At 33.4% G+C, this 12,323-nt stretch overlaps 1 protein-coding gene across 3 annotated transcripts in view; it reads left to right on the forward strand.

Annotated features, from left to right (window-relative positions):
• The window catches only part of LOC110806039 (alcohol dehydrogenase-like 6), a 41,173-nt gene that overhangs the window by 3,013 nt on the left and 25,837 nt on the right, over window positions 1–12,323 (forward strand). For all 3 annotated transcript variants that reach the window (XM_022011679.2, XM_056836833.1, XM_022011678.2), the window contains exons 4-7: window positions 1,932–2,254; window positions 8,243–8,325; window positions 8,421–8,496; window positions 8,583–8,644. In XM_022011679.2, coding sequence (XP_021867371.2) covers window positions 1,932–2,254; window positions 8,243–8,325; window positions 8,421–8,496; window positions 8,583–8,644 — 544 coding nt within the window. The remainder of the gene's footprint in view (window positions 1–1,931; window positions 2,255–8,242; window positions 8,326–8,420; window positions 8,497–8,582; window positions 8,645–12,323) is intronic.

Consider the following 12,323-nt stretch of genomic DNA (forward strand, 5'->3'; position numbering starts at 1 on the left):
CTACTCCTCTGTTCTCTCCTACAATTTAAGCCTACCTTGGCTCCAGTTGCTAAAGTAAAATTAAAGTATTTCGCTCAAAACTGTTAAATTAGCATCATTTCTTTGTGCTTATTGAACTAGCATTCTCTGGTTTAAAGTAAATACCTTTTGTATTTCTATTTTTGATTTTTTGAATCTATCTGAAATTTTTTCTATCTTAGTTGACAAAATTACAAGTGTTTGGAAGTCTACTAAATAAGTGGTTTGAAGACTGAAAGATTCCTCAACTGGCAAAGTTTGTGCTTTAAAAAGTAATGTGCTAAATGAACTTATTCTGAATATAATCACTGGGAAGTTTTGAAGAAGCTAAGGAAGAGCTTACCAATTACCTATGTCATACTATGGTCTTTACCATAAAAGAAGTTTGATTATTTCTTCTATGATGGAGATAGCACGGGCTAGGGATACTTGACTGAGTGCAGATTCGTCGAAATCGAAAGATTATTCAGTTACAGACACAGAGTTAAAATTAGGATTGAATTTTTTTAGTGTTGTGGACTTGTGGTGCATCGCAAGTTGGTAAACACGAGATATAGGGGCTTATTGAGGTTCTTGTGTTTGAAGGAGCAAACTTAAAGTCTGAAACTATCTCTGGTAGAACCAGTGACCCACGACCTTGAAGAACTGTAAGTTCAGAACTATTTGGTAGAACAGAATGGTGGACATATTTGAGTGAGTAAACACGATTGACACAGTATCAAGTGGTGGATCTCAAAGTTATATTGGTTCTTTGTATCAAGGTTTTGTTTTATTCTTCTTATCATTTAGCACATTACTTTTGGGTCAATTGGAAACAACCTCTCTGCAATTGCAGGGGTAAGGTTTCGTACGTCCGACCCCCTTACCCCGATAATGATAATGATAATGATGATCATTTAGCACATCACTAGGGGCTTGTTTTTAGTTACATGCCTTTTTTCGATAGGATCCATTAGCCACACTTACGTCTCTTGCTTCTATGAATTTTCCAGGTTTGGATTTAGTATTAGCCAGTTTAATCTTGTGCCCTGATTCATTTTCAAAAATATTTACTTTTCAATTTACATTAAACATGCCTTTGTAGATTACAGAGGACTAATTCTACATTTCTGGTATTTTTTGTATTGGACTGGTCCGGCATGGTGTGAAATTATTTACCTTTTGTCATGTCCTTTTATGTTGCATGACCTGACTGCACAATTAATGCGTATATAAAATAGATGAAGGAAGGATGTACTCAACAGTCTATTGACTATTTGACTCTAATCTTCTGTTTCATTCTGTTTACAGTTAACACTTAACACGAAACTCACCTTTCCAAGACCACCAGTGTATGTCATGATTCGTATGTCATCCATTAGTCTAATATTTTAACGAAGGAAAAGAGAAGTGTATTTAAATTGCGTGACTTGCGTCTGCCAGTTTGAGTACCCGCGTCAAGTTCCAACCTGGAACTTCTTTTTCAGGAGGCTGTCCAACTTGCTGATCTTATTCCAGTTAAATAATTTCTTATTCCCTACATCTGGAAAACATGTTCACCTATACAATTTCAGGTTGTTTGAAAAAAAGTTGTCATAATCTCTAAAATAGAATAGATTGTGATTTATGATTGAATTTCCCAACACCCCCGGATGAAATTGAATGGTGGCGAGAGGATGGAAAGGAAACTACTGTTACAAAGTGTATTTTGGTGAATCATGGTGAATCCTTACTTTTAAGGGGTTGGAGCAATGTGATATTTTTCTGGATGGAGGAAACATTTTTCATAGTATATATATCTTATGAAGAGTCTGGAGTGAGTGACAGTGCTATGTGTATAGTTGTTACATAAAAGTAAAAAATGGACGATAATTTTGACAGTTTAGTTTACGCTATCAAGTGGCAATTAATTACCGGAGGTGTTAACTATGCAGGATTGTTGAGAGCGTGGGGCAAGGGGTGACGGAATTTCAAGAAGGTGATCACGTGCTTACATTATTTACGGGAGAGTGTATGACATGCAGACATTGCTTATCTACTCAAAGCAATATGTGTCAAGTTCTTGGTCTGGAAAGGAGAGGTGTCATGCACAGTGATCAGAAGACACGTTTTTCAATCAAAGGAGAGCCCGTGTATCATTATTGTGCAGTCTCAAGTTTTAGTGAGTTCACTGTTGTTCACTCTGGTTGTGCTGTTAAAGTGAGATCTGATGTTCCTTTGGACAAACTTTGTCTTCTCAGTTGCGGAGTGGCTGCAGGTAGAATTCAATAAACTTCAAACTTTTTTCTTCTTATCTTTACCGATTTATAATAAATCTGAATTTTCGTGCCAACCCATGATGTAAAGATTGGTGAGGGATGGGGGGAGTATAACTTATAACCTCTGAACCTTTTTTGATAACTGGATCGATTTATGATAATTAAATGCAAGAAGATAGTATTTTGAGAAATTCTACATGGCAACCTCTTGGTTTGGGAAGTTTTGTATGGTAATAATTTTCGGTTTAATTAATTGAATTGAACTGAATTGAATTAGAACAGGGCCTTACTGCCATTATTAAATAAGATTATGGCTATCCCACCACTAATTAACCATATTTCTAATCCTAATTATGCAATTACTAATTTACCCATGTAGTAAGTCTAACACAAACGTTTCCTCTTTACGTCAACCATAACTATAATTCTTATTTAAAAGTGGTGTACAATAAATATTAAATATTTATTATTATTATTATTATTATTATTATTATTATTATTATTATTATTATTATTATTATTATTATTTAATGTATACCGGAGTAAAAGTTAACTCAAAATGTTTAAAAGTTATTCCGATATTTGTAAATTTTTTCTATTTTTTAGTGATAAATTTTTTCATTTTAATAAAAATTATTCTTTCGAAATCACTAACAATGTATAAAAATCATTTAACCCTTTAAAATGTTTATCCATCAAATTTTTTTTTCATAATATAAAACTTAATAACATATACTCCCTCTGTCCCAAATTAGTCGTTACACTTACCTTTGCACAAAATTTTAGGTGATAAGTGGTTGTTTGGTTATCAATTGTTATTTTATTGAAAAAGTAGACGTGATAGGAGTTAATGAAGTATTTTTTTAATTGAATGAGAGAGGGTGTGGAGACAAAAAACCATTAGTAGGAAGAGAGAGACAATATAACAATTGTGGGCTCATTCCTAATTAAGAAGTGTAACAACTAATTTGGGACGGATGAAAAAGGAAAGTCTAACAACTAATCTGGGATGGACGAAAAAGGAAAGTCTAACAACTAATCTGGGACGGAGGGAGTAAACCGTTACAAAAAACTGGATAAAAGTTACAAAAAATGGGTAACAATTGTGCATGCAAGAACTTTTGTACTACTATTAATCTATTAAATACCTTATAATTGATATCAATTTTTTTATGATATAATTCTTGATTTATATTCTCTCTATAAATACTAAGCAGAATCCTCATACGGCAAAATTTTCCAATTCTAAACATCACTCCGCTTATCACTGGAAACACCCAACACAAAGAAAACAAAAGTCATGCTCCGTACTTCGATCGCCGAAATGGGAACTCTTTACTTGCAGCTGCACCAAAACAGCATTAACCGCTACTGCTAAAATAACTTTTTTGTAGCCCTCACATTTACTCATATAACTAGTATAGTACCCGTGCGATGCACGGTTTATGATATGAATATTAAATTTGCATATCTAATCTACATCTATAGACAATTATTATTAACGTAGATCTTATAGATAATCTTCTTATTAAAATTAATAATCGATAGATTTTTTACCCCCATTCCATTTGTTACTTATTTAAAAATTTGAAAAAAAAAACATGGGTATGTAAATAAATTTACTGTCTTCCCATTTCATCACCTGTTTCAAGCATAAAAGTTATTTTCATCTGCTCTTTACTTCAAAAGTATTATACCATCTTAATACTTCCCCCCATCATCTAAATCACTAACATGATTCTTTAACACTAACCCCTACCATATATACTTTAATCGGCTAGAGATAACTTCGAATATGGGTGAGGTTGGTCCCTAAATTCTTGCATCCTCTGCTCGCCACCACGATAGGTACGATACTCATTCATGTCCTAATCCCCATCTCGCGGGCGAAAAACAAATGTATCCTTGTTTTATTACCGTTCGTGTATCCACACCCTCCTCAAACCTACCTTTAGATCTAAGGAATGAGCTAGTATTTAAGTCGTGGGGTCATTAATTTGACCCCATTTGAATGTAGATGTTTGATAAAAAAATAAAAATAAAAATCAGAAAATTTGTAGTTTTTCAATAATAAAATCAATTTGGCAATTTGCACCCACTAAAATAAAGATTTTTTTTACCCACTACTAAATTATTTTGGATCCGCTACTGCCTAAACCCGACATCATTTTTTTTGTAAGAGGATTTTGAATTTTAAAACTCTTTTCTGGGGTATTTAGCAATTTGGTTGTCTGATTAGAGTAATCAAGTAAATAAACCAAACATTATCATATGTAGGGTAGTAATACTTTTTTTATTTTTACTATAATAGCTATTTAAAAATTATTCTTAAAATAATATTTAGAATGAGTAAATATGTGTCGCAGGTGAGTTTGAAACCTTAAAATCAATTCTTCTTTATTATTATATTTACTAATACTGTATCCCTATATTTCTCCGTTTCCTTTCTAGCTAGCGTAGATGTGAGATAAACATTCTCTAAACTCATCATTTTTACAAATACCTCCGTTTATGCTCTTAAGATCTTTACGCTTTATGTTTTAGTCATTTTCTAAAAGTTCTTTCCACTCTGGTTTGTTCCATTGTAGACATATGAATTTTACATTCATTCCCTCATTTTTTTTCCACCACAACATACAACATACAATATTTTATTATAGTAGTACGTCAACCACAAATTATTCACTCACAATACTTTAATATTAGTTTTCACCCACTTGCATTGTTGATTTATTTAGGCTCTATTCTATTCAACTTATTGGGTATGAACTTATATTATCTGAACTTATATGAACTCATATGAACTTATCTGAACTCATTAAACTTATCCGAACTGAAAACAACTTATTTTGTCTGAAATAAAATTATTTGGGCTTATTTTTATGAAAATGCTTATTTTTATGAACATATCTTAATTGGGCTTATCTTAATTGAACTTATTTTATCTAAAATAAGTCAAACAAAACAGTGCCTTATATATAATCACTCATTTCCTATTTGTTACCCGCATATATCATTACATACTTACCGAAGTTCTTTAATTATGGTTTAAATAGTTAACGTAAAGATCATTCGGGAACGGAGGTAGGAATATGAAGTGTGCAATTTGAATTATATAAATCTGTTGGTCCTTGTAAATAAATAAACATACTTCATTTGTTTCAAAATAATTATACAATCACATGCCATAGTAAATGGAGTATGTTTATTATTCCGTAATAATTATTCCATTTTTTTTATTAAATGGAGTAAAGTATAAAGTAGTAAGGCTTTTAGTTTTTGGAAAAAAATAACAGATATATAATTTTTTTTGGTAGATAAGTGATAGAATTTATATCATAATATATAACATTTACTTATGGTGCAAATAGTTAACGTAAAGATCATTTGGGAGCGGACTTAGGAATAGAAGTATGTCTAATTCAATTACAAGTATATATTAATTTAATAAGGAAAGTGTAAATTGGGTTAGATAATATGTTGGTCCTTGTAAATAAATAAACATCTTCAATTGTTTCAAAATAATTGATAGTTACATTTTATAATAAATAGAATACGTCTGTTATTCCGTAATAATAATTCCAATTATTTTATTTAATTGAGTAACATATAAAGTAGTCATACTTTTAGTGTTAGGAAAAATAGTAGAGATAGAATATTTTTATATTTGTTAAATAAGAGATAGAATATTTTTATATTTGTTAAATAAGAGATAGAATATTTTTATATTTGTTAATATTCTATTTTAGATTATATTTAATATCATCTGAATATTCTATATTAGATTGCTAACTATATTCTAACGTATCTAATAATGTAAATATATTAACAATTTAGTTTTTTAAAAAAGTAAATCATTTTTTTTTACACAGGGACACTTGTCAGCTCCAGTCAGAGCGCCTTGTGTTTTAGTAGAGTATATATAAATAGATACGATGCAAACCCTAGTAAACGTAAAATCTTTTCCTATTATTATTTTAGTAAACATAATACAGAGCAAAGCTAATTTACCAAAATATATTCCTAGTACACGGTTTATTCCTAACTATATTCTATAGTAGATTGCCATCTAAAATATTTTCCTACTACACGGATTATAATATATGGAATAGGAAAATATTTTCGATGGAAATCTTTTCTTAGTACACGATTTTATTGCTAACTATATTCTATAGTAGATTGCCATCTACAATCTTACCCTAGTACACGGTTTAATGCTAACAATATTCTATAGTAGATTTCCATCTAAAATCTTGTCCCAGTACACGGTTTATAATACATGGAATTGGAAAGTCAAGCATAATTATGTATAGTGTTTTAGAAATTGTATATCTTTTATTAATACCCGTGATAGCTAACTCCAAGGTTTTATTCTTATTTTATATTTTGAATAACCAGACTTAAAAATGTAAATAATAGTAAAATTTTAATTTTTTAAAAAGTAATAAAAATTATTAACACAGGGACACTTGTCAGCTCCAAACTGAGCGCCCTGTGTTTTAGTAGAGTATATAGATAGATTTTCCAGTTCCCGAAACTGAACATAATCAAAGGCATACGATTTGTCAAAAGTTGTCTGTTTTTTATCGTCAATCTGTGCCATTCTTAATTCACTTGTTTCTCCTGTGACTTGTGAGAGAGACGCAGGGGTTATAATGTCATACAGTGAAGAGAATGGCGGGATGTTTTCAGGAGGAATATTTTTTATTTATGATTAGGTTAGTAATCACAATTAGGGTTAGAAATATGGTTAAATCATTGTGTGTTAGCAGTGGATTTAGTTAATTACAACAGGACGTGTAATAAAAATTAGCACAGGGTCGCTGATTTTCAGTTCCCACCATGTATAATTTCTCAAACCAAGAGGTCACCATGTAGAATTTCGCTAGTATTATACATAGGATTTTAGGAAGGAATTGATTGAGATCTGGGTTTTTGTTCGTTCTACTTTTTTAAAAAAAAAAATATTTCCAAGGATAATAGTAGCGCAGACTACAGAGTAGCAGCAGCTATAGCCGACAATTACCAGTACTAACTGTCTAAACATCACTGTACTAGTGCAAAAGCATCACCATGAGCAACTCCCTACCATGGAATTAAAACTCGGCCGTTCCGTTACGTAACGGCCGTTCTGTAACCTATTTTAGATTTGCCGTTCCACGAAAACCCGTTACATTACGGTTTGACAAAAATCACGTCTTTCTCCTCGCGTCTTCCGTTACGTAACGGTGACTCGCCGCGTTAGACGTTTTTTTTCTCCGTTACACCGTTCTTTTACATAAATTGACCAGAAATATTTCAAGTGCTTATTTGTTCAAGGAATATAATACTCACTAGTATTAGGATAGATTTGGTTATATTGTGTTGATATAATACTTTTTAGACTAAAAATGTAATAATAAGGCTTAGACATGTTAATGTGTTTTTTTTCAAAACTTCACACCGCGTAAGCCGCGATCTGTTCTATTCTTCCGTTACAAGCGGTTTCCGCGACAACGCGACCGTATCCGCGTTTTTTTTCTATGCCCCCTACCTTATGGGAAGGGCTGAGGTCAAACACCCTTCATTTGCAGCAGCCACATTACAGAAGTTCTACTATATCTGCCTTAGCTTTACAACCTAAATAAATGTAACAGGATTTCTTGTACACAATCAGAACACTCCTGAACTTTTTTATTTTCCTCTTACCTACATTTCCTTTGTATAACTTGGTGAGGTCATACGAAGGACCTTTTTAATTTTTTGTCACAATATTTCTATTGTTTCGTTGAGCTGATCCTAATTGACATGATAGTATTTTCTTTAATAGTTAACAAAGAGACGGGCAGAAAACTGAATTGTCTCCTCTTTCATTCTGTGGCTAGATATAATGTTTTTCGTTCTTCATACACTGTTCATGACATCTTTGTCATAGTTCTTCAGTACAGATATGCGTAATTGCACTCACGCTTTTCTAATTAGAGTTCACGAATGCACAAGTATTTTAGGTCTAGGTGCTGCTTGGAAGGTTGCTGATATATCAAAACAATCAACAGTTGTCATCTTTGGTCTTGGAACTGTCGGTCTCTCTGTAAGTAGAGAAACGTTATTTCCTGTATTACAAATTTCAGATTCACGAAGAACTTCTAAAGTTTTTCGGGCCGTATAACTCCTGTTGTCCATCAGGTAGCTCTGGGTGCCAAACTAAGGGGAGCTTCTCATATAATTGGTGTTGACACAAACTCTGACAAATTTGAGAAAGGTGCCATAAAGTTGTCCATCGAATTCTCTATTCTTCTTGTAAGTGAAGATTAGAAAAATTGACTTCTATTGGTGGTTCCTATGCAGCAAGATTATTTGGAATAACAGACCTTATCAACCCGACAGACCACGAAGAACCTATACATCAGGTATTTTGTTTTTTTCGTATTTCTTTCCACGGCAATTGATAATAAGTTTCTTCGTGGGGAATATGTAAACGGTAAACCTACATATTTACCATTTAGTTTAAACTTGAAAGCCTCTGATAAGGCTCCCTTATGGGCAGGGGGAGTGGAACGGGGTTCTGATGTATGTAGCATTACTCCTGAATTCTGCTAATAAATAAGGGTGTACAGAAACATTGTTCTTGTTAGACCCTTTACCAGAAAGACAATTGACTGACCACCCACTACTTCACTTGAATAAGGAGTGTTTATGATACATTTGTTATCGAGTAATTGTCTATCCAAATGTTGGTCAGATTCTACTTTACTTCACAATGGGAGAAAGTCTATTTTCCAATAAACTACCTGTTACTTATTGGTCATGGAATAGTGGTCAGTTGCTTGCCTCTCTGATTAACAGTTGACTGGAAACAACCTTTTTTCTTTTGTTAGAGGCATTGAGGTATGGTCAGTTGTCTAGATGTTGTAGAATCTTCAAGACCAGCTCCAGCTGTAAGCTTAGTATCTAGAAATTGTTATGTGGAACCTACTTATATAGCTTATTGAAATGTATTATGTTAAAAAAAAAACGTTTTGATATTTTAAATTGGTTCAGGATGTTCCCTTGGAGATAAGAACCGGATGCGTAAACATTTTTATTTCTTTTTTCACTATAACTCTTTCGCATACTTATGGAAATTATGTAAAATATCTACAACACTGATGAATCCGCAATGAAGTTTGGCTTGATGGATTTTGTTTGGTCATTTTCCTTTTGCGGAGTAAAGAGTGAAACCTGAATCATGAGATTCATTGTTAAAGACTTAAAGTGAAAGAAATTTTTTTTAGCCTTTTTTTTTTTTTTTTCCTTTTCTGTCTGTGCATTAAAATATTGAAATTTGATCTTTCGCAGCCACCTACTAAACTTCATTTCTCTGAACCCTTTGCAAGAACCTGATGTATCTTATATTTCGAGTGGGAATGGGCTTACCTATGTTGGGTAGTTTCTTTTTCTTAAAATAGTAGTAATCTATGAAATGGATACTAAGATATGGGTGTGATTCCAGTATTCCACTTTTAATCCTAAGAACATGAGTTATGCCAAGTTCAGTTCCATGAGTTGTATTGCCATTAGTTTCATTGGTTGATGTAGTGGTGTTCCATTGATATTCTTCTTGGGATTTTCTTCATTAACCAAAATATGGATGGTGGAAATTTATCCTCTGCTGAAGGGCATGTGATAGAGCATCGCCAACCTATCAAAATAAATCTAACTCGGTCTCAATAACTAGTACAACAACAACAACAACAAAGCCTTAGTCCCAAAATGATTTGGGGTCGGCTAACATGAATCGTCGTAGGAGATCGTCATTGTCACCAATCAAACAAAAAAGGAGCAAGAAGTAATAAGAAAAACAAGGAAGAGAAAGTGGAATTAATGAAAGTAAGATAAGAGAAAAATGTATATATATTATAGAAGAAATATTGTAAGAGATAATAAAAAATAAGTAAAGTTTAAAATAAATGAATAAGTAAAATAAGTATATTTCAAAATAGCATGTAAATTAAAAAGAATTTTAAAGAATTTTAAAAATAAAATAAAAATAAAAATAAAAAAAAGAATAAAAAATAAAATAAAAATAGAAAGAAACAAAAACATGAAAACTGTATAAATCAACTGAAGTCATCAATGTATATTCTCTCCCTCCACTTTGTCCTATCCAACGCCATATTTTCCTCAATCCCAAGAAAGCTCATATCGTGTTCAATCACCTTCCTCCAAGTTTTCTTAGGTCTTCCCCTACCCCTTGCAATTCTATCACTTTGCCACCCTTCTATCCTCCTAACCGGGGCATCACTTGGTCTTCTGCTCACATGTCCAAACCATCTTAAACGATTTTCCATCATCTTAAACTCAATCGGTGCAACCCCTACTTTCTTCCTAATAATCTCATTCCTCAAACGATCATTTCTTGTATGCCCACACATCCAACGTAACATGCGCATCTCCGCCACATTCATCTTGTGCACGTGACAATGTTTCACTGCCCAGCATTCTGTGCCGTATAACAAAGCCGGTCGAATTGCCGTGCGGTAAAGTTTTCCCGTCAATCTTTGGGGCATTCCTGAATCACATAGGAACCCCGTGGCACCTTTCCACTTCAACCAACCTGCTTTGATTCTATGGGCCACATCGCCATCCAATTCTCCATCCTTTTGGATAATAGATCCTAAATAACGGAACGTTTTAGAGCCTTGGACAATTTTCCCATCTAAGGTAATCTCCCCTGTCTCTCTATCTTGGACTCCACTAAACTTACACTCCATATATTCCGTCTTGTTTCTACTTAGCCTAAAACCCCGAGATTCCAACGTTTGTCTCCATAACTCCAACTTACTTTCCACTCCTTCTTTTGTTTCATCAATCAACACAATATCATCTGCAAACATCATGCACCAGGGAATACCATCTTGGATTGACCTCGTCAATTCGTCCATGACTATAGCAAAAAGAAACGGGCTAAGTGCGGAACCTTGATGCACTCCAATCGTAATGGGGAATTCTTCGGTCTTACCAACACTAGTTCTCACACTCGTGCTAACTCCCTCATACATGTCCTTGATGATATCAATATACTTCATCGGAATTCCTTTCTTACTTAATGCCCACCAAATGATTTCCCTTGGTACCTTGTCATACGCCTTCTCCAAATCTATGAAAATCATATGTAAGTCCTTCTTCTTATCCCGATAATTCTCCATTAGTTGCCTTATAAGATGAATGGCCTCCATAGTCGATCTCCCAGGCGTAAATCCAAACTGGTTCTCCGAAATTTTCACAGTTTTCCTCAGTCTTTGCTCAATAATCCGCTCCCAAAGTTTCATAGTATGACTCATTAGTTTGATTCCTCGATAGTTGGCACAATCCTGGACATCACCCTTATTCTTGTACAAGGGGATGATAGTACTCTTTCTCCACTCTAATGGCATCCTATTACTTCCCCAAATCTTGTTGAAAAGAGTTGTTAACCATACAACCCCTCTCTCTCCCAAGCATCTCCAGACTTCGATAGGTATACCATCGGGCCCCACTGCCCTCTTGCGCCCCATCTTTTTCAGTGCCATTTCGACTTCTCTCTTTTGAATTCTTCGCATAAAGTCTAGGTTAACCATATCCCTAGGGATATTTGTATCCCCAATATCGTGCCCTTGATCCCGTTGAACAAGCTATCGTTTAAATAACTAGTTCGTTTAAATAACTAGTAGAAAGAAAAAAGTGTATCGTTTAAATAAGCTAAGTCAAGTTCGATTTTAAAGAAAGTGTTTGGTTTTAATACCAATTGAAACTAGATTGGGATTAAAAAGGGTAATTCAATAATAAAAATGACCTAGGTAAGGGTTACACCACACAACTTTATATGAAATTGCAATCAAACATGGTGAATAAGGCATTCGAGGATAAATTAGGGGTAAATCATCTAAGACACCCAATATACTCTTTCGTGGTAGAAAAGATTGCTTAAATCATTAGCTTATAAGCCTACAACCTATTTTCATGGCCACAAAACATAAATCCAAACAATAAATGACATGCTTGATGCTAATAACAATTCCTTTAACTAGAAATTCCTATTTTTATGGTCTTCTAGTTGCTCAAGCATAA

This window comes from Spinacia oleracea, chromosome 2 (assembly GCF_020520425.1).
Source record: "Spinacia oleracea cultivar Varoflay chromosome 2, BTI_SOV_V1, whole genome shotgun sequence".
Taxonomy (NCBI): domain Eukaryota; kingdom Viridiplantae; phylum Streptophyta; class Magnoliopsida; order Caryophyllales; family Amaranthaceae; genus Spinacia; species Spinacia oleracea.